This window comes from Urocitellus parryii, chromosome 6 (assembly GCF_045843805.1).
Source record: "Urocitellus parryii isolate mUroPar1 chromosome 6, mUroPar1.hap1, whole genome shotgun sequence".
Lineage (NCBI taxonomy): Eukaryota > Metazoa > Chordata > Mammalia > Rodentia > Sciuridae > Urocitellus > Urocitellus parryii.
The window spans coordinates 154,497,598-154,524,273 of NC_135536.1; the positions used below are offsets into that span (position 1 = coordinate 154,497,598).

Here is a 26,676-nt window from a genome sequence, read left to right on the forward strand (position 1 = left end):
ATACCATAATAATTTTAATCCCCCTTCCACACAAAGGAGTCATAGAAAATAGTTATGAGTCATAGTCTCTATCCATAATGTAGATTTATCACTGTTTTATAAGAATATGTTCATGAAATAAATTCTAAGAGCTCAAAGCACTTCTTGGTAGAAACATCTTTACCCTGATTATCCTTAGAACTAAGATTAAACAATAAAATATTAAGCAAATCAAGATACCTATTAAACTAGCATTGATCATGATGGCTACAAGTAAATTTAAAAGAGCAAAACAAATACAAAAATGCTCTAAGAGGGAAATGCAGAGTAAAGAAGAGAACAGCAATAAAGAGCAGGTAAATGTTAGATTACATGCCTCTATGGATCTGACATCAGAGGATATGAGAAAAATGCAGAATTACACATGATCCTTGTTAAGATATAAACATTAACATGAACCATAAACTTTCACATCCCATAAAAGCAAGATTTGTGGGCCACTACTGTCCTATTTACTTTTGAAAAATATTCTCCTAAATTCTAAATGAGCTACATTTTTTTAGATTGTTGGCCTTTTGTTATTGTTTTTTGTGGTTCTGGGGACCAAAATCAGGGTTTATGCATGGTAGGGAAGTACTCTGCCATTAAGCTACATCATCAGGGCCTAAAATATTGGCCTTTTGCACTAGGGCCCAGGAACCAAATTGGACTTAATTATATTTAAGGCTGTTAATCTTATCACATATACAACTAACACAAAACTCCTGACATGACCAAGTTTGTTGTTTTTTTAAAAAAATATTTATGTCTTAGAACAGATTTTGCACATTTCACTTTAAGAAAGAACCTCTTCAACTGAAAGATTAATACAAATTACACTGCTGCCCAAATGTAACTAAACTTTCTAGGTTAAGCAGCTTGAAAATTTAATCTACAAATAGTAACATTCAGATCACACCATCAGAGTTAAACACCTCATGTCTAGCAGATCTAGTGCCTGGTCTCAGAGGGGAAAGTGGCTTGGAAGATGAAAACCTGCACGCATACTAATCTAGATACTTGGGTTTAACAGCTATAGCTTACACATCTCACTGGAATTTACTGACTATTCTAACTCTCCACATTAATTACTGGTGGATAAAAAGATCACAGACAAGCATCTGAAGGCACTACTACTCTAAGCTAAATAAAGTTAATTAGACCACATCTATTTCCGCAATTTGCTAACAAAGTGCTACCAAAAAATGGCTTCACCTGACGTTATCCTCTGGCTCAGGTTCACTGTCACTGTCTTCTGCTTTTCGCTTAATTCCTCCTATCGGAGATGGGGAGCCATCAGATGTGAAACTTGTATTAGGAGATACTGAAGGACTCTGCAGACAATTGTGACATTACAGAACAAGGATTTCATTATTCATTTTACATAAGAAGGTACATCTAACTACCACTACCTTTAAGTGATTAAATAGATCGGGAAAATATATTTAGAAAGTACAGAGACTTATCTGACCCATTCCACTCCTCCTAAAAAAAATAATAGAGTACACTAAGCTTCCTATGCTTAAACTCAAAAGAATTAACATTAGAATAAAATATGTTTCAGAAGAAAAAAGAAAAACAATTTTATAGATTTCTTTAAAAAATAGGACTTGGATTTTGTTTTCCTTTGGTGGTTTCCTCATGTTATAAATTCAGTCACTTTCATTTTATCGAATAACAGAAGTTTGAGGGGAAAAAAAGTATGTTACATCTATAACATATATAACAATATTTAACAATAGTATATAACACCATGTAAAGTAGTCAATGCTGGCAAGAGTGTAGTTAAATAGTAAGGCAACAGTTTAATGAGACTCTGTTCCAATAATGATTAGATTGTTTCCTATGTACTGTTTTTGAATTCAGTGATAATAAAAATCTATTAATCATCTTAGAAAAAAATGCACATTAGTATTGCAATGAACTGAAAGCCACTTTAAATTTAATATCAGCTCCCCTTTGTACTAAATAAAATTAAGACAACAGGGCCCTAAAACATTTTGATATTTAATTTAAAAATTAGGAAAAAACCCGTAACTTATTTAAGTTAAATGATTAAATGACCAAAAACCTAAGTAGCAGAAAACATTTTCATAATAAAGCTTTCTATTATTCACAGCATATTAGATATCTTTAGTAAACTCAAATATCTTAAAATTAAGAGTCCATTAGGATATTTTAAAGATACCAGAACTAAAACATAAACATGAAGGCAGTTCACATCATAGGCAAAGGTTAAAAAAAAAAAAAAAGCAGTTATATTTCACACAGAGCTTAAAAAAAAAACTTTTCTTGTAAAAATGTATAATGTCAGTTTTATTCATGAAAATGTATAGACAATATTGTCAAAAGATAAAAGGCACACACAATTAAAGTTAATCCAGGAAGGCACTGTTGTACTTGGAAAATGAGATGTGTATTGAGTCAGACAGATTTGAGTCTGAAATACCAAGTTCACCCTTTATTGAATGCATGGCCTTAGGCAATTTAACATTTGTAAACCTCATTTTAAAAGGGGATGATAATGCTCTCATTACGGGTTATTGCAAGGATTAAATAAAACAATATATGTGGAAGATTATTAACTAGCATGCTGCTTGCCTGGTACATGTCTTTAACCATTTGGCAAATCATTACTACATTATTATTTTTTAAACCCTACACTAATACATTTGGATTAAATCATAAAAATGACATTGCTATTAACTGTCTAAATACAAAGTTGAACAAGAAGCAAACTTTTCCAAAAGGATTCTTTTCTTTTGGGGGGGTGCTTTTAGCCAGTTTTATTGCAATAATTATGAACAAAAGCTTAGCAAAAAGATTTGAAAACTTACAATTACAGAAAAGCTCATGAAAGTTGGAGCCAAGGAAGATATGGTTGCTGAAGAGATGAGCACCACTAAAAAGAAGCCAAATACTTTGTACAGTGACAACAGGAAAGATATGCTGAGTTCATGTTAAGAATTGGCCAGAACTCATTCATCTTAGACTCAAGCGCATAAAAGTAAAAGTTCATTTAAAAGACTTTGCTTTGAGAAGACAGTGCAAGGACATGAAGCTTGCCCGGGGCCACCTTGGAAGGTGTTGCTCCAGAATTCCTTTCACCATGTTCAGCTGAACATTCACATGCCTCTGCAGCTATGGTACAATGGACCCCAGGTACTATTTCTACTGACAGCAGAACTTGAAATCCACGATCCTAGTACAAACTGATACTTAACTGGATATAAACTCCATCTTTATATAACAAAAAATAGCATATTTTCAAGAAAAGAAAATAAAAAGTTATCTACCATTTAATGCTGAATCTCTGTTGCTGTCCCTCTACCAATAAATGTATTCTTTTCTAAACATACCAAATACAAAATCATTCTAAAAATTTTCTTTTTAAAATAGTTTTTGCAATCAGACAAATTCTATTAAGATAGCCTCAGATATAATAAAACCAGAATTCAGAATGCAAAATTTAAAACCACAAATATGAGAAAACAGAAGCTATTTAATAAATTAACAATGTTGACCATCAACAGACCAAATATTTACCACCAACAGACCAACTCCTACAGCTAAGGGTAAATAAAGCAGCAAAAACTCCAAAACTTAAAGGCTCCTTTTAAATGAACTGATAATTTGGCTCATGATTTCCTTAAGTTAAGACCATAACCTAAGGTTATGAAAAGACTCTAAAAATTCCATATCTCCTCTATATAGGAATAATTATGTCAAGGGGGGTTAAGACAGGATCCCAATTACCATTTTCCCAGAATGGGAAAAGTGGTAATTAGTCCTATGGAGCCCGAATATAGGAAGGAATCTTTCTCAAAGCAATCAGCTGGCAAAGTCTAAAGTTACCTGCCTCCCTTAAGAAATATTAAGAAAAAAGCATCCTTTCTAATAGGCATGTGAGAATACCAGTCACTCTCAGTTTTACTCTGTGGGGACTGTAATCTTGAATGACAGACATTAGCTTTTTATGTTCAACTCAGCTATCTCTTCATAACCACTTTTCCTGACCCTCCACATCCCACTGTTAATGGAACAAAAGAATAAAAATCAAATAGAACAACAAATACAACAGAAACTCAGGCTGCTTCTCTCAGAACAGGCAAAAATCTTACTTCTCAAATTCCAAATCTAAGCTCTTCTAAGTGTGAATTCACATGAATACAATTTGAATAAGTCCCTGATATAGCAAAGTTCCACATAAAGTGACTCTACTTTGTGTACAACCAGAGACATGAAAAATTGTGCTCTATTTGTGCAATATGAATTGTAATGCATTCTGTTGTCATATATAACAAAATAAAAATTTTTTAAAAATTCCACATAAAAGTTGCCCTGTAAAGATACCTGAGAATCAGCACTTGTATCATAACAAAATCATGCATACAATACGGAATCTTCCATATTCTTTCTTCCCCTATTGTTGGTTCTTAGTTCATTCTGTTCCCTATCCCTACTGCTGCCACACACAGTGCTCTAAGCTTTGGTTACTGGCACTATAATAGGAAGCTGTCAGGAGAAAACAGCTTTTTGGGGTATGTTGATTTATTTCTGTGGTTTGGATTACAAAGTTCAAGCAAGGAGGGATGCCACGAGGCAAATTCATGCAGTTCTTAAAGTTTACATACAAGGAGTAACCGGAGTTTGGATAGTGAGTGCTACCTTAAAGTATTTATTCAGAACAATTCCATCCCTGAAATAGAGAGCAAAGGTTTAGGCAGTTGGAGTATCTGTTTTTGATAGCCTAAGAAATACTACATTGCCAAATGCCCATAATTGATCCCTAGGAGAAAATAGGAAAGGAAATATTGGAGCAAAACTTGCCCTCCTTTCTTGATCCATGTGTGAGGCATCTGGATGTCACAGTCATGCTTTTAGCACCATCCACTCCACAGTTCTTGGGTAGAGAAAAGCTACTGTGGACACTTAGCTATCTAAATTCACATGTATTGACTATCCCACATACTTCTCTTTCACATCATTTAGATATTCTCATATTGATAAAAATGAATTTAATAGTTAAAACTTCCTCAAGGCAAAAGAAATTGGGAGGAAAAATAAAACTATAAAACAAAACAATTCTAGGCCATGTAACAGAATTCACACACACACAACTAGCTGTAAGAGGAATCTCATGTTCATCACTTTAATGCCAAATAAAAGTAAGCCACTTACAGAATTATTCTGCATCCTCATTTCATAAGCTGCTTGTCTTGGATTACTGGCTACTTGAGAACCTGGTGAATTTCTTGAACCCAAGGCATGAGGGGTTAGAATTCCACTAGGAGTGAAAGCTGGTTGATCTCTCTTAACATAAACGGAAATAAATGTAGAAATGAAATTACAAAATCACAGGTGACAGGAAGAAAAGGACAACAGAAGCAATTCTCATGGTAACCACTTAACAATTAAAATGCACTAAAAGACTAAATAGATTTCCATTAACATACATTGCCTATACTTTGACTAGATGGGTTACTTATACTTTAAATAACAATTTGTAATACTTAACACATCTGTCACTGTTATGACACACAGAATTGACTAGTCTCATTGAGCCAATCTACTGTTTTGTTTACAATGTTAGAAAACATTCAAGACATGATTTCAGGCAAAGAAAATAATATAACAACAAAGTTCAAAAAGTAAAGTTCGAGTTATACTTAAGAAATATTAATTCACCTTGCTATAACTTAACTCTATTTTCAACTAATTAGAGCTATTACAGCTATAATGATAAAAAATACTGAAAGAAAATAACATCAAGTAGAAATCAAATGTCCTTCCCAATATTAATGATTTTGAAACTAAATATAATAATAAACTCAACTTTTCTCCCTTCGAGTTCCCTGAAATTGTTCAATTTTAATACAACATAATAATAAAAGGCAGTTCTGAAACACTACAATTTTGAAAATCCAGTTGAAAAGACAAGAAAAAGAAGAGCTAAAGAAGTTAAATGACTAAAAAACATTATGCAATTAAGTAAGAAAACAAGTATCACCGGGAGAAAGCAGCACAGATAAAAGAAAGGACTGTAGTACTAGGAGCAAAACTAACAAGTAAGGCCTTGAGGAAAACATAAGATGTGGTTAAAGGGATCCATTTGGAGGTACCAAATGATGATAACACTCTTTAGTCAGCAGATGCATGGTGTATTTAGAAGACAATAGGAAGTAAATGGAATGCCTACAACTGGATCAGATTATAGTGTTCTCTGAATGCCCAACTAAGAGCTGATTCTTAGGGATTGGGAGTCAGTGGTGATTTCCAAATAGGGAAACAACAAAGCTGAGTTAGAGCAGCATGTTCTTGGAAAATTTGCCTGACAAAGAGGTAGGAATAAAAAGAGTGTGTAGTGACTTTCAAAAGGATATACAGAGAATTGACTGTTTTTATTACAAAAACAATATCTGATTATTGTAAACAATTCTAATAGCCAAATATCACTTGCCTCCCTCCTGCCTGTCACATATATCCCCTGACTTATTGTATCCTCTGACTCCAGAACTTAGAAAAATTGACATGGGTATTTTTTTTCCAGGTAAAAAGGCAGCTGGTTGGACATTTATGTTTCTGACCAATTCCTAGTAGATATGGAAAAAAGTTACTGTAATGAACATTTTTCTCACAGTGTATAAACTTATGCTATTGCCAGCCTCATAAAATTAAAACTCACCTTCATTCTCTTTCTTTTTTCCTTCTGTCGTCTTCTAAAACTGTCCTAAAAGTATAAAATCCACATATTCTGTCAAATAATTACACAAAATGTCAGAGTTAAACATTACCAGGAATGATTCGGTAGACCATTTAAATTTTAAAGGAAGACCCAACAATCTAGGTATAAGATTAAACTAGGCAATGGACTATATGTTCAAAGTGTTATTTATCAGAACTTTAGATGAGCAGAAAGACTGAATTTAGGTCATTGTTTTTCTTAGTTTTCTTTAAATACTTTTGACATTTCAGGAAACTGCAAAAGCCATGACAAAGACCCTTGGTTTTACCTTAGATGTAACAGGTTGTCAATAAGGAGGAAACCCATATAGCAAGAAAACAAAAATTCTTAAGTTTTAGCTGAGTGTAGTTAATAAATAATTGTTTAAAAAAAAAAACCCTACAAGACAATAAAGAGACAGTTACATTATTAAAGGCTTGGCAGTTTCTAAATCCATAGCATGAATGGCACAATACAGAAAAGAGAGAAATGGGACTCAATGCAAACACTAACACCTAGCTTCCAAAAAATCAATACAATGTAAGAAAGAGGGAAATTCAGATGTATACACTTTTACTTTGGGGCAATTGAATCCACAGAGAGGTCCAGTTCACAATGATTCTTTCCCTCCACTCATTTTTAAAGTGCAGCCATGATTTCAACTGGACAAGATTTGGGGTTAATCTTGCTTCCCACTAACTCTGGAAAAGTCAGTACAAAGGTCATACATGCCGACACTAAAGGTTCCCTGAGTATCAAAGGACTGAAACTACAGCTAAAGTGGGCATGGCTGCTGTTGTGGCCTAAAACAGGGACCTGCAGGTACTGTACTAATGGCTACCCTAACTTGTTGAAACTTCCAAGTCAGTCCTGTCAACTGCAATATAATACTTCAATGAGATGTGAAATCGGTGCTGTCAGGATAGGGGTAAACAGTGGACTTTAAAAAGTCTGCTTCTCTGAAATGGAGCCTAGGTAGGTGACTGACTACCTTAAAACCTCCTATGATGTGGAAACCACCAATATCTTTAATCAAGCGTCTGCCCCCATCTTCAATGAAACTTCTCTTATCTAGGTAACCAAGGATTCATTTGCAGATTGGGAAACCCATGAGTAAGTTTTCAGTCCTTAACTTACCATGACTCTTTCCTCTTTGAATCATACTCTTCCCTTGGCTTCCTGCACACTATACTCACTTGGTTTTCATTCTCCTCTCTTGCTTTCTGCCTGTACTCAATGCCCCAACCTGTTGATGCTGGTGTTGCTCTGAGCCCAGTACTTGGACCTCTCCATGGCTCTACTCCCAAGAGGGTAATCACCTGTCTCCTGGCTTTAAATACCATCTATCTCCTGATAATTCTCCAATCAAAGGACCTCTCCCCACACAACATCTCATCGGGATATCTGAACACAGAATCCCTAGTCCCACCTCTGCACCTCCCATATACTTTCTCATGAGAATTGCTCAGTACATTTTTTAGCTGCTTGGGCAAAATGCTCTAGAGTCATTCTTAATACCACAACTTCTCTCACATCCTGCATTTAGTCCATTAGCAAATCCCTCTGGTTCTATTTTCAAAATATGTTCAGAATCCAACAACCCTTTTTCTCTACTATCATCATCTAGGTTCTCCTGGATAACTGGATGTGGGGAAAAAAGCCAATGCTGCACTCTTTCTACCTTTGTCTCCACACAGTTAGGAGTGATCCTTTTATAATGTGTCAGATCTTCTCAATTTGCTACTCAAAACTATCCAGTAATATACAATAAAATTTCAAATCCTTATAATGACCTCTAAGGTCCTACCAGATTTGGCCCTCCATCATCTTTCTAATCTCATCTGTATTACCCTCCATTTGCTTCCTCTGCTTCTTGCTATTCTGTTAATGTTCTGGGTGTGCACTTACTGCAGAGCCTTGGCACTAGCTATTCTGTTTGAAGTGCCATTCCTTCAAACAGCTGTGTGTCATACTCCCTCTTGAATATCCTCCAGGTTTTTATTCAAAGTCATCTGCCAGTGAGGCTTTCCCTGGGCAGCTTTTCTAGAATTGCAATCTCCCCATTGCCACCTTCCCAGATTCTTCCTCACCTGCTTTACCTTCAAAGCATTTATCACTAACATATTACAAGGTTTATTTGGTTCCTGTGTTAACTGTCCATTTGCCAAAGAATAATGTAAGCTTCACAAGGGCAGGAATTTTTGTTTGTTTGTTGCTATATCATCACCATTCAGAACACTGGCAGATGGCTAACACTTAACAAATGTTTCTGAATAAATAAATAACCAACATTTTTAAGATAAAAGGCAACCATTAAAACTCATAATATCGGGGCTGGGATTGTGGCTCAGCGGTAGAGTGCTCGCCTAGCACGGGCAGGACCCAGGTTTGATTCTAAGCACCACATAAAAATAAAGGCATTGTGTTGTGTCCATCTACACTAAAAAATAAATAATTATTTTTTAAAAAAACTTATAATATAAAAAGCACTATATCTCTGACCTAACTGGTCTTTTTTGTTGGGACTGGGGACAGTACTTATGCATGTTAAAGAAATGCTATACTACTGAGCTATATCTTCAGCACCTTTATTTTAATTTGAGACAGGGTTTTGCTAAATTGTCCAGACTGGCCTTGAACTTGTGATCCATCTGCCTCAGTCTCTCAAACAGCTGGGATTATGGGAGTGTGCCACCAGGCTTGGCCTAACTGCTCAGTTTTAGTAACAAATATTGACACATTCCTTTTCTACCATCTGTTCTGCTGGTTTATTAAATATTTATTTCTAAGAGTGTCAGTTACACACAAACAGAACAGCAGACTACCAGTGTGGACCTTATTGATCTTTAATTTTTTTTTTTTGTATTAAGAGCTCCTTCAGAAACCAAGTCAAAAGCCACAGACCACTTCCCAGAAAAGCGCACACACTCACAAGCTCTCATACTGAATTTCTGAGGGTGTTAGAACCATGCTGAGGAACATCATATGACTTAAGGGACACCAAAAAAGAAGTTTTAAAACTTCCTGTCCTCTAAGTCAGTTGGAAACCATACTAACGAAATCTGAAACAGTACTGATATCCCATACTTCCCCTTCTAATGCCAAGTTATCATCAATATTTAATGGTACAGAAACTGCTAAAGCCACATAAAGCCAGCTGTGTGAGCCATTGCTCCTCCAACATGCAGTTTTTATACAAGTAGACCACAGTATGTACAGTTTCTGATAAGCATAAATGGCAACAGGTCAAATGAAAACACTGTAATTTTTTTTTAAAGAGAGAGAGAGAGAGAGAGAGAGAATGAATTTTTAATATTTATTTTTTAGTTCTCGGCGGACACAACATCTTTGTTGGTATGTGGTGCTGAGGATTGAACCCAGGCCGCACGCATGCCAGGCGAGCGCGCTACCGCTTGAGCCACATCCCCAGCCCCAAAACACTGTAATTTTTTGAAACTTAATTTTAAACAGTGGCTTCAGTGATATTTGATACTCCTAAAGCTACTTCTATACTTTGAATTTTATATGTGAAAATTCTTGCCATCACAGAAAATATATTGCCAAAGTATTCACAGCTTTTGACAAGAATGCTTACAGTCAACACAGTGTTACATAGAATGATGTTCAAAGTTCTAAAAATAAGAGGCCACTAAACTATAATATGCAAAGTTGAAGAAAACAAAAAAGCTTGTCAGAGCTAATGACATGTTTTAATCTGTTAGATCATGAAGCAATGGAACATTATTATGTTGTTATTTGCTAAAAATAGCCACATGACTTCTTATAAAATCAGTCAGTGAAAAAATTTCCTTCACTGTGCTCATTTTGCCCACTATTGACTTTCTTTACTATCCCAGTAACTCTCTGACTCACTCTGCCTCCAGGATGCTGTCCTTCTACTTTACCAGCTCTCCAGGGCCTCCCAATCCCTGGCCATGGGCTTGTTGCCTGACCATTTCACTCTGACCCTTAGGCAACACCAATGGCTTCTCCTCTGGATTTCCTACCATCTCTCAAGAACTGATTCCTTTCTCCTTAAATGTCCATGCTTCTTGAGACTTTTGTTGGAGGCACTTTAAGCTCCCAAGAAATTTCCTACTAAAGACTCAAGTTCCTCCCATGAACTAAGAGTTCTCAAATCTCTTTTCAATACATTTTTCCTCTCAGAAATCTGTAGCCCCTCAAAAGCAAATATCTCAAAAATGAAATTCAATTCCCGCTTTGTCCCTGGACCCCTAGTGCTCACTATCTCAATGAGTGGCACAAGCAAACCCCTAACTCTCTAAGCATTTACCCATCCTATATACAATTTCAACTGCTTTGTTATTTTATTTCCTTCCTTTATGTTTAAATTTTTTACTTAAGAGCTGTATCCCTCCACAGATTCTAAAATTCTTCTAGCCCTCTGCCCTAGCTGATACAATCTAACCCAGACAGATCCCTACATTCTATTCCTAGAATACAAGTTATTAGGTCTTGACCTGTCTTAGAGAGCATAAGTATTCCCTACCCTATAAAACATGGCAGTCACTAGCTCAACACCAGCATTATTCAAGGCTTGGACTCCTAATTCCATGTTTTACTGTTTGGAGAGGCATTTGGATTCATATCCTAATTAAGATTATGAGGAGAGAAAAAAAAAATCAATATTTTACTCAAATGATGTGCGATACATAGTTCCACATAGCAAGCATCACAGTCTTTATTACATAATCAAAGCACTGATAGCTTATGATTACATTAGGGTTGTTGCATTATAATAATATAACAACGTGCTAAAAAATGTTAAAAGTACAATAACAGGATTATCACAACCTATTAGATACAGGAGCAATTTTAGCTACCACAATAGAAACACTTTACCTCATCATCCTTTCTCTTTTTAAAAATGCTATCCTCAACTTCACCAACTGCTAACATGATCATCTGTACTCTCTGCAGATTCACATAACCACTTTCTGTAAGGTAACCCTGTAAGTGATAAAATACATGTAAAAATGATCTTCTTAAAAAAGCAAATACTTCTATTTGAAATTATTCAAGAGTGAAACTTACCCCAGTTTTGTGTACCACGTTTTTGTATATGTTAACCAAACGGTCAATTGCACCTTCCCTGCCACCAGGAGACAAACATTATGCATTAGGACCAGCAGGCTATGTAAAGTAAGAGGACTAAAACAGTGGTTTGGGATTTAAAAACACACAAAAAACACTTACCTAATCTCTAAGGAAGGCAAATGAGGAAGGAAGTCGTTTCCCACAAAGAAGCACATAAAGACCCAATCATCAATGCTCCTCTCCACATCAAATGTGAATGGTAGGCTGGCCATGGTAAGTTCCCTTTCCAAATACTATAACCAAAAAGCAACGGCTGCCATTAAAGCTATCAAAAGGTTTTAGGAACTCCAGTTTCAATGACTACTGATACAAACCTCCCGAAGAACATTCAGCCGCAGGAAGATGAACTCTCCTTCAGCACATGGGAGACTATCTGCAAGCTCATCGTGCTATAAGAATGGGAGCAGAGAGTAAAAAAGTTTAATCCAAATTCTGCATTTTTTTCCCAGCCAAGGAAATTTTAAGGCTTTTTGAAAGCAAGATCATTTTAATATGACAGGTACAATTTTTTTCACCAATTATTTTAAAATAAAAATTACCCATAAACAATCTCACCTACACCAGAGGTCAGCAACTATTTTCTGTAAAGAACCAGAGCGTAAATATTCTAGCGTGGGGGTGAGGGACTCGTACAATCTCTGCTATGTACTCTTTCATGTTTTATTATAGTTTTACAACCCTTTAAAACTGTAAAAACCATTCTTAGCTCCTGGACCAAATCTGGATAACTGTAGTTTACCAATCCCTAATCTACATACAAACAATATTAATACTCTGATGTAAACACCTCTACTCCTTTCTCTGTGAAATGTGTGCCTAGATACACATATGCCACCTTTATTCTACTGCATCTCTGAAATCATACTGTATATATTTCTTATCTGCCTTTATTCACTTTTTCCCCCAAGCCATACTCTTAAACAGAAATCCAATTAAAGAGAACTGGCTATAAGCAAGTGCACCTAAAATACACAGAAACTGTGAATAATTTAGAAATATCAAGAAGTTTAATATATTTAATTTATAACTACTTTTAAAAGGAGTAATCATTTGAAACAAGAAACTTGTGGTTCAAAAGGCTAAGGCAGGAGGATTTCAAGTTCAAGGTCAGCCTCAGCAATTTAGCAAGACCCTTCTTAAAATAAGAAATAAAAAGGACCGGGGATTTGGCTCAGTAGTTAAGCACCCCTGGGTTCAATCCCTAGTACCAAAAATAAATAAAATAAAAGGCTTTAAAAGATACATTTCAGCGAGGAATAGCATTTTAAAAATGAGGCAGCTTGCATGCATTTAATGCTATTTAATATTACACTTAAATAGGCTTAAAATGGTCTATTCTGTATTATGTATTTTTACCAAAAAAAAAAAAAATTAAATGAGGAAACCACCATATTAAAGTTCTTACCTTTCCCTTCTTTTCTCTTGGCAAACCTTCACAATCCTTGACCTCATGTCCAAACTGATTACAAAGACCACATGGTTTGGGTTTGTTTGGTTTGAATTCTTCTCTAATGATGGTAAAGTTGGGTTCATGTGTAGCAAGGCCAAGCATAATGAGATCAGCTTTTAATTAATGAGAAAAAAAAAGTATTGAACAGTGAACACTGAGAACATTCTTATAACTGAAATATTACAGGACACCAACATAAGGAAAATCTCTAATCAGTACAGACAGTCAACAAAGCCAAAAGTCTACAATTTTCTAGCAGTTACCAGTCAACAGGGCCTCCAGACATGTGGACTTACAACACAGACTACCACTCTGAATTAAATTCTTGGAGAATTTTTCATCATAGAGGTATGTGTAGCTAACAATACCAAAAGGTTGAAGCTGCACATGTTGGTATACACCTATAATCCTAGCTACTCAGGAGGATGGACAGAATGATGGCAACTTCACCTGGGCAACTTAGTGAGACCCTGTCCTAAAATAAAATTTTAGAAATGACTGAGGATATAACTCTGTGGCACAGAGTTTGCCTAGCATTTGTGAAACATTGGGTTTAATCACTAGTACCAAAGGAAAAGAATGACAGGTGATCACTGATCACAGACTAAACAGCAACTCAATTGTTCTTCTGAATTTTAAAACAAGCAAGCATTTTCGACAATCTTAAATAAGCCATTACTACACACCAACTTATCAATTGCTATGACTTAATCCAACAAAAGCAAACCCTAAAGAAGAAACTTACCATCAGCTCCACATAAACAATGATGTGTGTTTGGGTCATGGTTAGGCTGGGCTAAAGAGAAGAGAAACACATATTTATATAAACATATTACAAACCACAAAATATTAACATCTTGCCAAATATTTTATAGTCAATAGCTTTTTTTCTTTTTCTGTTCCTTTTTTTTTTTTTTTTTTGGCTATGTTAGGGATTGAACCCAGCACCTTGCACCCAATATGCAAATGCTCTCCCACTGCAGCCTGGCCCATCTTTTCTTCATAGAATATACAAATATTTATAAGTGAGTTTTACCTCTTTGTCGTCTAATGTAATCCATGATTTTATGTTCTCCTTCACCAGGAGCACTAGCATCAGATAAAATAACCTATAAAAAAGGAAGTTTTTAATAGGTCATTCTGTTTTCTACCACCAACAAAATCAGAACTAAGAAAAACTGAGATGATTACATTAAGACAGTAATTCTAGTTGGAAAATTTTGGAATAAGGTGCATATATTAAACACCATATATTATGTGCATATATTACTTAATTAACTTACTACATGGAATGGAAAAGTCTGAAATGTCTAGGTAAAACACAGCCTTAGGAAAACTGATAAGTTTACAAGTTCTTATTATTTTCACTACTATTAGAGGATAAAGCACCAAATCTTACAAACCCCAAGAACGATCAATAAAAGATACCAATTAAATACAGCTCACCATTTCTAATTCAAGGAAAACACATTTATGAACCTAAAATTACATAAAAGTTCATTTACAGGGCAAAAAAGTTCATTTACGTTTTATTTATGAGAACAGTCATTTTTAAAAGGCAACTCCACAACTTATTTTGGCTATATTTTAGTATCTAACTACTGAATTTTCTACTTAAAAACTATATTTTTATACACATACATGTTATATACACACACACACTTTTTAAAAAAAAATTATATGAAACCCTTTTTATGGCTCCACAGTGATAGTAAGGGAACAAAATTGGCACTGAGAGAAAATTCAGCTATCTAAAACCTGACCATGCAAGGCACCCCATTTCCAATAACCTTGGATGCTTCTTTTCCCTGATAGTCAATGGGCATTTTATGGAGGGAAAAAGTATAAATAATATGAGTCATATCAAAGTGCAATCTCAATGATCACTCTCATCTTTTTGAAGTACCAAAATGTGAAACTTACTGTCAAATTTTTCCACCCTGGGTCATTATTTAAACGATCAGCTATGTAATAGCGAAGGCATTTAGCAAGATTGTCCATGAACTCAGTTCCCTAAAATGATAGAAGGAAATAAATTAACCTATCATTTAAGAGTTAGCAATAGCTAGCAAAATATAATACTACTTACTGGTGTAATACAGTTGCTGTCAAATCTTTCTTTTATTTCTTCTGGAGGAAGAAAGCCACCTAGAGAAAAGAGGCAATGTTTTGTTTTTCCCATAAAAAAGTGAAATAAATTAATCAATATTAAGGCAGAACAACAAGAAAAAGTTCAAATACAAAAGAAAAAGAACCATTATTATCTAAGGAAAATTTTCCTCTTAGGGGGAAGAAAATAAGATTCCTCCCCTGAAATTTAAATTAAGCTTTTCAAAAAACTGTAGAACAACATATGCTATACAAGATATACTATATTGTTACTTAAAACATAAAAATTATGAAGCTCTTATACACACACACACCCCTGATTAGGGTTTTAATTTTGATAACAGTTCTTAAGATGATATAGAAAAATAAAACTAAAACTTTGAGTTTATCAGAGCTTTGTGTAAGAAATAAAATTATGAGCTAACAGGATATGAAAATCCAATTTTTTCCTCTGTATCTCTGATTAGCTGCTTCTTAAGAAATAATATATCCTATAGCATCTTCAAGAAAGAAAACATCTTTAAAATGAAAAACATTCTATCATGAATATAAACAGGTTTTTAAATCTTAATTACAAGCTGTGGTTAAGGTAACTATATTTGCACACTTCCAACAAATTAACGTAAAATGTATTATAACTGCAGGCCTATGACATCATTTTTCCAACTGTAAAGTATAATTGTCTTGAGTAAATAAATTGTGGCTTTCCTGATCTGTTATCATTGTCTTATATATCAGACACCAAACAAATCACCCTGCTAAAATCACTAACCATTCCTCACCTCACCCACAGGCCGGCAGGTTAGGAGAGAACCAATTAGCATCAACTGCTTCTGACCGTCTTCCTCATTGACACTTAGTCAGCATCTATCTCTGTACCCACCAGGAATTTCAAGGCTTTGTGGAACACCAGTAAAAAAATCCAACATCAAAATATAAATTTTCTACCTTTGGCCAATATTTCTTCCCTGACTCGCTGCTTCTCAACTGCTGCTTCCATTCCTTCTTTTGATGCTCTGAACCTCCTTGAACGCTGCTGGTTCATTTTAGCACGTGGTGCCTGAAAACATTCATTTCATATTCACATAATACTGTTCACAAGTAGATCTGTATATTATTTTCAATCAATCATTCTTATAAAAAGAGCACACTAAAATGGAAGGTAAGTACCAAGTCTAATAATCTTTTCATGATAAGAGAGCAGATCCTGAAAACTTAAATTTGGACCAAGAATCTCAAAGCAGAGCTTTATCAGATGAGTGAGTGATCGACAAATGAACAAACATTCTATAAAACCACATAGTTCATATTGCAAAGGGTCACAGCCTAATGCTAATTCTCCTGGGTTAGGGTGCTTCAAGGTAGACAAGACCTAGCCAGAATTAAGAGAGTACTTACTACAGGGTCAGGGAGACCTTTCCTATGTCCAAGACTTAAAAGGAAAGACAATCTCCAAATCAGATTCACAATGTCCCAAAGAGCAATAGAGAACTTTTTTCTGACCTGCAGGACCTCAATGTACTTCTATTTTGTATTTCCCACATTAAGGTTCATAATTCCTTTTCAATACAGCAAGACAGTTAGAAAGGGAGCAATGTTTTAACCCAAAGTACTTTAAAATCATTCTAACCAAATGTAACTTAAATCACAGAAAAAGCCTAAGTGAAGTGAAATGGACTGTGAAGTTTTTTGAAGTTACTGAGATGAGTTTTGAAGTTGGAAGAACTCTGCAATATTTTGACAACATCTAAGTTTTATAATATTCCTTTAAAAAGTTCTTTCTGTAAAATGAGACTACCTAATATAGTCCTCTCATATAACAAATTCTATGATCTAAATGTACACTTCAACAAAAAAATGCATGTATACATGCACATATATACATACACATAAATATGCACATATTTTATACTTGACTTAGCAAGAGCATACTGGAGTAAAATTAAAGACTTTCTTCAAGAAGTCTAGCTGAATGTGAATTGGAATATGCTCTTAACAAGATGTATTCCTGTTCTTTTTTCTCCTTACTCCATTGTAACTACAAGATAAAAAGAAGCTAAGAGTTTTCACTGAGTAAAAAGATCCATAGTAATGTTAATTTTCTTGGAGTCAAGTTCCCTGGATTTTCAAAATCATTCTATTAATCACCAGGATGTACTAAATCTAAAAGAAAATTTAACTGCCTATAGCTAATAAATTTAGGGTTATGATTTACCCTAATTTTCTTATATCTTAATGTATAATTTAGTGGTCATTTATAACCTAACCTACTTGGTATAATTACCATAAAGTCAGTAAGATACTCTGCTCTTAAATTACTGAGATTACTGTTCACTGTCCAAACTCCTGAGAGTGGCATGTGAGGCTGTCTTTAATTATTGCTCTACTTCCCTTCTCAATCCAAATTACTTGTAGTTATCCAAATGTATCAGTGTAGTCAAAGGCATGGAAAGTGTGTTAACCCAGCAGCACATTTAAGAATCTGGAAGGTCATCCCTCCTTTCCACAACTCCCACTCATTCCTCAACACAATGTCTACCAATCTCCAATATTCTTCATCCTTAAAGAAATGGGATAAAAGTCGTCTTCTTTATCTCCTAATTTCTATAGCAGCCCTGGCTTCCTCAACACCTTACATGTATTATTGAGTACCTGTAACTAAACTCACTCATGGATCTATGTCTCCTTCCTTTTAATGGAAAGTCCTTCAAAAAGAAGGGCATTCACCAATATCCCCCACAGTACCTGGCACAAAATAAGTACTAAAAAATGCCTGAATGAATGACTAAAGCAATAGGCTCTATCAACATGTTTCACTGTTTGGCTGACTTTCATTTTACGCACTGGAAACACAATAAAAATAAAAGGAGGCTTCTAAATTAATTATTTTAGCACTCACCACTCCATCTATTGCCATGTAGAGAAGTCGTCTTGGTCTTACAATATTGAAAAGTCTGTCAATGTACTCAAAAATTGCAACCATCATCTCATCTTCATTTTTTGGTGCTGGTCTATAATGATAAGCAAACAATGTAATATAATGTAGTACTTCCTTTGTGACTTGTGATACCAGTGACAAAAATGAATTACGTACTTGTCTTCAGGATGAGTACAGGGATGGATGATTCCATTCATATCCAAATACAGATTATCAAACTCCACATCATTTGGATTAGGTTTACTGGCATCAACTGGAATCTTGACACCATTGCATTCTTTTGGCTATGAGGAAGTGATAATTAATAGTAGTTTGTTCAGGTCTAAAAATGACAGATCCTAGGCTCAATATGAACCTGTTTCATTTCTGAACTGGAAATAAAACACTTCAAGTAATAAATTATAAGATATTGTCTTATTTTATTCCTTAAGACAAACTGAGGCAGAAAACTCATCCATTGAAAGTACAGGGCTTATAACAAGTTAATTTTGACAAATGTGGGAGATTTTAATCAAAATTCTCAAATCACTCAAATTGTTCTAAGTGAGAGATCAAGGGATTCATCTTAGAATTAATTTCACCCACATTAATAAGTCCTGTCAATTTTACCTAAAAAATGCCTTTCCATTTCATCTTCTTTTATTCCTACTACCAGGAACATTAGGTTATCATATCCTACCTAAAAGGTCACAACAACCTTCCTATGGATTGCCTCCCCAGGAGACTCTAATTTCCAGCCCACCTGCTGTACTGAGTCCTCCTTTTAAAACATAAATTTGCCTGTCTTAATCTTGTCTAATTTTCCAGTGATTCCCAAAGCAGGAGCTAATCAATAAGCCTGATCTAGTCTCCTGTCCTACTGCCAAAATGTTGAGGTACACTTGATCTCTCAAAAAGTTCCTAGGAAATGCTTTTCCATCTCTCAATGCCCTTTCCTAATACATCTCCTTTCCGAAAGGCTTCTTCCTCTCTACCAGCACTCACTTCCTGAAATCTTATTAATTTTCCAAGGTCTAGACTCAGATCAAATGTCACTTACTTTATAACACCTGTACACTATCTATGAAGAAATTAACTGCATTTCTTCTCCAAGATTTCCTTAGAATTGTGCTTACTCTCTGTAAGCACAATAGTTGTACAATTAACCTTTTATTCTAACCTAACTACACTGTGATTTCTTCAAAAGGGAAGGCCTACCCACTGTTCAACTGTATTTTTATAAATGGTATTATCTTTGTATTTTCCTACCAGAGTTCCAACAAAAGATTAACAACATGAGATCCAGTTTTTACTGTTATTAATAGAAAGTCGTTCAAAAAATAACAGTTCTTTAAACACATACAAAGCAATCTGGCAAAAATATACTGTAGACAATTTAAAAGCCCTTCATGTACATGCTACATTATAGATAAACCTCAAAACATTATGTGAAATCAAAGAAATCAATCACAAAAGACTACATATTGTATTGATCCTAATTATATGACAGTATAGACAAATCTATAGACAGAATGTAGATTCATGCTGTTTCAAGGTTAGGGTGAAAGAAACGTGAGGGAGATGGGAAGTTACTTCTAACAAACACAACACTGCTTTAGTTGTGATCAAAGTGTTTATAATTAGATAACTGTACTACTCTATCAAGTGCATTTCATGATACATAAATTAAATCTTAATAAAGCTATTTTTAGAAAAATAAAAAAACAAAAGTCAGCTTAATTAGGGGAGAAAAGCCTATCAAAAGAGAATAATAGGGCTGGGTATGGTGGTGCACGCCAATTCCAGCAATTCAGGAGGCTGAGGCAGGAAGAGCATAACTTAAAAGCCAGCCTCAGCAATTTATTAAGGCCCTTAGGAATTTAGCAAGACCCTGTCTCAAAATAAAAAATAAAGAAGTAGTTATGCACCCCTGGGTTCAATCCTTGATATCAAACATAAACAAATAAATAAAGACATCAAAAATAATAAGCTAATATGTTCATATACTGGATTGCCAGACAAAAGTGATATTCTAAAAAAAGTGTGAATGGTCATAAATATACTGTTGAGCCAAAAAAGCAAGTCACAGGAGACTACATACTGTATACCATTTACACAAAGTTATGAAATAATATTAGATACTATTCAGGGATGAATACAGAGAAAAGCAAATGAAGTTTAAAAAATGAATTTCAGGAGAGTGAAATCTCTTTGAAAAGGAGGAAGGACATGAGATAGAACCTCAATTTGTATTATAATCAGAAGAAAGGATATGGACAGGAATTTAAGGACCAGATCAGAGAAGAAGCTGTTAGCATTTGATACATAAAGGGCTTGATGAGAAACTGTGTGTGTGTACACACGCACATGGGAGGTAGTAAGTGGCGAGGAAAGCAGGAAGACAATTATTGGCAGCCTATGCAAAAATAAATAAATAAAACACCAAACAACCAAGTTCTGGTTCAGTCAAGAGGCTATCTACCTTTCTATCTAACCCCTATAACCCCTACATCTCAGAGTTCACATCTTCCTTTCTCCTGTAACAAGCAGCTACCACAATCAGGAAAACCAATACTCATCTTTTGAGCCTCACAAAGTAAGCATTTTATTCTGGGCCATATGATCTCAGATGCAAACTCTAATCTCTAATTTTGTATTGTGAAAGTAGCCAAAACAAGATATATATGAATGTGTGGCTGTGTTCCAATAAAACTTTTAGTCACAAAACAGGTCACTGGCAGGCTAATTCCTACCCTAGTGCTTACACAGCACTAGGTATTATAGCTCTTCAATGAATACTGAATGTAGCTGCACAAGAATTTCTATCTCCACTACCCAGAAAAAAAACACAGTATTGGGAAAGTGGCATGTAAGGATGCCAATCTTGAGAAAAGAAGCCCAATAAGAAAACTGAATATATTTTCCCCTCAAGAGAACTGCAAACACATTCAACACATACTACATAAATTTGGAACTCCTTTTTTCAAGAGATTTTGATGTCAACAGAGGAACAGACTCCTCAAAAACTTTGTCAAATACAGTATCAGCATGTTTCCTGTTGGGTTAAAAAGAGATCCTTAATCAAAGGGCATCTAAAATAAGAGTCACTCTGAATCTTAAAACCAATTAATTTCATATACTAACTTTTCATTATCTTTGGGGGCCTTCAGATGACACACTGAGAACACACTGCATTTTACCCAAGACCATATGAAAAGTTGAACAAAGTAATTGCATACCTATGGTGGAAAACCTGAGGCAGAACCTTCTGTGGACAAGAAAGCACAAGAGATGCCTGAAGTATGAGAAATTAGCAGCCTGACTGAAGACAGAGTACAATACCTACAACATGGAAGAGGAGAGATGCTGCTGATGGTGGGAGAAAACAAGAGGGATCCAGGCCCAGAGAGGGAGCTCAAGGGACAGCTTCTGGAAGACCCATCAGAATAGAACCAGTTGGGAGGGTCAACCCCTGCCCTCTCCTCTCCTTCCCATCATGTCCCACTGTCTAAGACAACTTGAGACATGCATTCCCAGAGAATATGGAAGCTTGGGTCAGAAGGAAGGGCAATGCCTGACTGACAAACAATTCCATGAAGAAACAGGGAGCATCCCTATCCAGAATGGCTGGGAGTCAAGTTAGCTCTGCCTTAGGAAGAAGCTGACTCCTCCTCTACTTCATGGAAAAAGGAAAAGACACATGTGTCCTAAACCAAAAGTTCAGATATCAATGTATCTATGCACAAACATTCCAAGAAATTAAAATAAAGAAAGATAATACATATACATAAATAATGATGTCTGTACAGTAATTTTCCCCCTTATGCACAGGGAGTATGTTCTAAGCTCTCCAATGGATGCCTGAAAGTGTGGATATACTGTGTTTCATTATTATAGGTCCAAATAACTTCAGAACACATTTTTTTCTTTCCTTATTGAGAACTTTCACCTTGGGTTAAAAACAGCATTTTATAGTTAGTTATTCTCTGGCATGTCAAAATTGCTTGCATCACAATTCTTGTACTCTGGGGCCATTATTAAGTAAACTAAGGGTTACCTGAACAGTGGCAGTGCAATGTGGGATGTATTCTCACACAGCAGCCCCCCACCATTCAGTTTCACTTTTCTAAGTTTCAGTTACCTGTGGTCAAGTTTGGTTCCAAAATGTTTAATAGACAATTCAAGAAACAAGCAATTTAAAAAAACTGCAATAATGCTGCAGTAACATATCAATGAGATAACTGATATAATTATTGAGTGACCAACAGGCAGGTAGCATGTACAGAGTAAATACACTAGACAAAGGATGACTTACATTCCAGACTGGATAGTGCAGGACTGTGCAAGATTTCATCACACTACTAAGAATACCACACAATATACAAATTATGAAATTTATTTCCAGAAATTTTCATTAACATTTTAGAACCAGAGCTGACAGCAGGTAACTGAAATCTTGAAAAGGAAAATTGCAAATAAGGAGGACTACTGTATAAAAATACATTTCACAGTTTTTGAAGTAAACCACTAAAATCAATTTCATAAACTCACTGTTACAATCAACTTTATAAACAGAAACTACTGCCAGTAACAGCTGAATAGATGCATTTTTGTTTAGGCCTACATGGGATTTAACAACATCAGAAAAATCATGAATCATGTTTAAGGTTCCAGAGTAATGAGTGTGTCCCACTGATGAGAGTCACATGCCAAACTCTATGACTCATTTTAGATTCCTTTAAAGCAGCTAGAAACTATAGGAAAGAAATAAGATGTGGGTTGTATTTGGGGAGAAATATACAAATGGCTAATGAAAGTTTCAAATTTTATTATTTTGTCTTAGAAAACAAGACTAAAAATTGATGTGTGTGTGTACACGTGTGTGTTTAATTTTGATTTGCTGTACTAGGAATATAGCCTCACACATGCTAGGCAAGCACTCTCCCCACTAAACTTTATCTTCAGTCCTACACTATATGTTTTAATTTAATTGCCAAATAGGGCACTGAAAGTGAAATGAAAATATTTTTCAGATATTTTTCAGATAAGAGAGAGAAAATATGTTGCCAACAGACTCAACTTCCAAGAAATCCTAAAGGAAATTCTTCAGGCTGAAAGGAAGTGACCCATATTATAATTCAAATTCAAAGAACTCTAGTAATTTTACACATTTTTTCCTCTTTACTTCTCTGAACTAAAAAGAAACTATATAAAATATTATACAATATATTGTTAGGTTTACTAATAAAACGTAATCTATGTGTAATGTGTTCGCCAATAACAGTACAAAAGGAGGTGGAAGGAAGTAAAATTGCAATGGGTAAGGAAATAACTCTACAGGGTAAACTCTCAACAATGTATTTGCTGGCTTGTAATCTTATTATATATAACATATAACAATAATACCAAAAGAGGGAGTGGAATCAAGCTATGAAGCAGTAAAAGTTCTATAAATTGCTGGATTTAAGCAAATATAAATTTGAAGCTGATTCCAGTAAGTATATATGGTAATTCTAGAGCAATGACTAAAAAACACTCAAAAAATCATGAAGAAAATCACTACTGAAATGAGAAAGCTACATCAGAAAATATTCATTCCCTCAATGCAAAAGTAAGTAGGAAGAATAAAAGAAAAATGACTGAGATAGAGAAAACAAAAAGCAATATGGCAGATGTAAAACCAACTATATCAGTAATTACACTGTGTGAATGAATTAAATAATCCAACAAAATGGCATAAAATCAAAATGGATTTTAAAAAATGACCAAACTACATATTTTCTACAGACCATACTCTTGAAATTCAAAAACTGAAAGTAAAAGTAAATGGGTGGGGGATGGGGATATAGCTCAGTTGATAGAGTGCTTGCTTCTCCTGCACAAGGGCCTGGGTTTAATCCCCAGCACCACACACACACACACACAAAAAAAAGAGAAAGTAAGAAATAAGTAAATGGATGGGAAAAGTTAATTATGCAAAGAGCAACCAAGAGAACTCTGAAATGGCTATACTGAGATTAGATAAAATAAACTTTAAAACAAAACTGTTACTAGAGATCATGAAGGAAATATTATAATGATAAAAAGACAACCCATCATGAAAACGATAACAACAGTGAACCAAAACATGAAATAAAAAATAAATGAATGTGACAATTCAATAAATAACAGCTGAAGACAATAATCCACTATGGATATGGGTAGCACAATGATACAGAAAATCAATATGGAAACAAATGACTTGAACAACATCAAAAACTAGACCTAACAGACATCTATCTACAGAACAATGTACATTCAAGTGCACGAGAGAGTCTCTCAATTTAAAAGCGTAAAAATAAGAAATTATATTCTCCAACCACAATGAAATTAAATTAAGAAAATCAACAGAAGGAAATCTGATAAATTCACAAATATGTGGAAGTTAAATAACATACTCCTAAATAGCCAACAGGTCAAAAAAGAAATCAAAAGGGAAATAAAAAATTACTTTGAGATCAGTGAAAATGAAGACACATATACCAACACTTATGGGATAAATCTAAATTCCAAAGGGAAATTTATAGCTGCAAAGGCCTAAATTAAGAACTATCTCAGCCAGGAGCAATGGCATATGCCTGTAATTGCAACAACTCAGGAAGCTGAGGCAAAAAGATCTGAACTTTGAGTCCAGCCTGTGTAAATTAGAAAGACCCTGTCTTAAAATAAAAAGAAAGAGGTAAAAAAAAGGGCTGAAGGCTCAGTGATAGAGTACCCCCAGCTTCAATTCTCAGTACCACCAAAACAAAACAAAACCCTCAAGTCAATGTCCTAACCCTTCTATTTTAAGATGTCAAATAAGGAATAAAAGGAATAAACTAAACCTAAATGAAACAGAACAAATAAAATCAAGATTAGAGCAGTAATTAATAAAACAATTTTTAAAGAGAATATCAATGAAGCAAACATTAGTTCTTTAAAAAAATAAAACTTCAAGACAGAGATGCCCTCTTTCACCACTCTGTTTAACACAGTTCTTCAAACTCTAGTCAGAACAATCAGACAGATGAAAGAAATTAAAGGGATACACATAGGAAAAAAAAGAACTCAAACCATCACTATTTGCAGATGACATGATTCTAGAGGATCCAAAAAATTCCACCAGAAAACTTCTATAACTAATAAATGAATTCAGCAAAGTAGCAGGATATAAAATCAATATCCACAAATCAAAGGCATTTCTGTATATTAGTGACAAATCCTCTGAAAGAGAAACTAGGAAAACTACCTCATTTACAATAGCCTCAAAAATAAATAAATAAATAAAATACTTGGGACTCAATGAAAGAGGTTAAAGACCTCTACAATGAGAAATACAGAATGCTAAAGAAAAGAATTTAAAAAGACCTTAAAAGATGGAAAGATCTCCCTTGTTCCTAGATAGGCAGAACTAATATTGTCAAAATCAAAAGCAATATACAGATTTAATGCAATTCCAATCAAAATCCCAATGGCATTCCTCACAGAAAAGGCATCCATGATATTCATCTGGAAAAATAAAGAGACCCAGAATACTCAAAGCAATCCTCGGCAAGAAGAGTGAAGCAGGTAGCATCACTATACCAGACCTTAAACTATACTACAGAGCAATAGTAACAAAAACAGCATGGTATTGGCACCAAAACAGACTGGTAAACCAATAGTACAGAATAGAGGACACACAAACTAATCCACAAAATTACAATTATCTTATATTAGACAAAGGCACCAAAAACATACTTTGGAGAAAAGATAGCCTCTTCAACAAATGGTGCTGGGAAAACTGAAAATCCACATGCAACAAAATGAAATTAAACCCCCATCTCACCATGCACAAAACTCAACTCAAAGTGGATCAAGGACCTAGGAATTAAGACCAGAGACCCTGAGCCTAATAGAAGAAAAAGTAGGCCCAAATCTTTATCATGTCGGATTAGATCTCAACTTCCTTAACAAGACTCCTAAAGTAAAAAAAATAAAATCAAGAATCAATAAATGGATGGATTCAAATTGAAAAGCTTCTTCTCAGAAAAAGAAACAATCAGTGAAGTGAAGAGAGAGCATACAGAATGGGAGCAAATTTTTACCATACTCACATCAGATAGAGCACTAATCTTTAGGATATAATATATAGATTCTACATATTAGAGACCATATCTTCTATGAATATGCATACAAAAATCCTTGACAAAATTTCCAACCTTCCAGCTCAAAAAACTTACCACCAAAAAAAAACAAATAACCCAATCAATATATGGGCTAAGGAACTAAACAGACACTTCTCAGAAGATTATATAATCAATCAACAAATATATGAAAAAA

General features: G+C 34.7%; 1 protein-coding gene across 2 annotated transcripts in view; it reads right to left on the minus strand.

Annotated features, from left to right (window-relative positions):
• Xrn2 (5'-3' exoribonuclease 2) overlaps positions 1-26,676 on the minus strand; it is a 75,477-nt gene that overhangs the window by 37,655 nt on the left and 11,146 nt on the right. For both annotated transcript variants that reach the window (XM_026393029.2, XM_077799697.1), the window contains exons 2-16: positions 18,514-18,641; positions 18,319-18,430; positions 16,368-16,479; positions 15,400-15,458; positions 15,234-15,323; positions 14,347-14,419; positions 14,056-14,106; positions 13,266-13,423; positions 12,175-12,249; positions 11,960-12,093; positions 11,798-11,855; positions 11,606-11,713; positions 6,704-6,748; positions 5,200-5,331; positions 1,234-1,352 (exon numbers count right to left, since the gene is read on the minus strand). In XM_026393029.2, the coding sequence (XP_026248814.2) occupies positions 1,234-1,352; positions 5,200-5,331; positions 6,704-6,748; positions 11,606-11,713; positions 11,798-11,855; positions 11,960-12,093; positions 12,175-12,249; positions 13,266-13,423; positions 14,056-14,106; positions 14,347-14,419; positions 15,234-15,323; positions 15,400-15,458; positions 16,368-16,479; positions 18,319-18,430; positions 18,514-18,641 (1,454 nt within the window). The remainder of the gene's footprint in view (positions 1-1,233; positions 1,353-5,199; positions 5,332-6,703; positions 6,749-11,605; positions 11,714-11,797; positions 11,856-11,959; positions 12,094-12,174; positions 12,250-13,265; positions 13,424-14,055; positions 14,107-14,346; positions 14,420-15,233; positions 15,324-15,399; positions 15,459-16,367; positions 16,480-18,318; positions 18,431-18,513; positions 18,642-26,676) is intronic.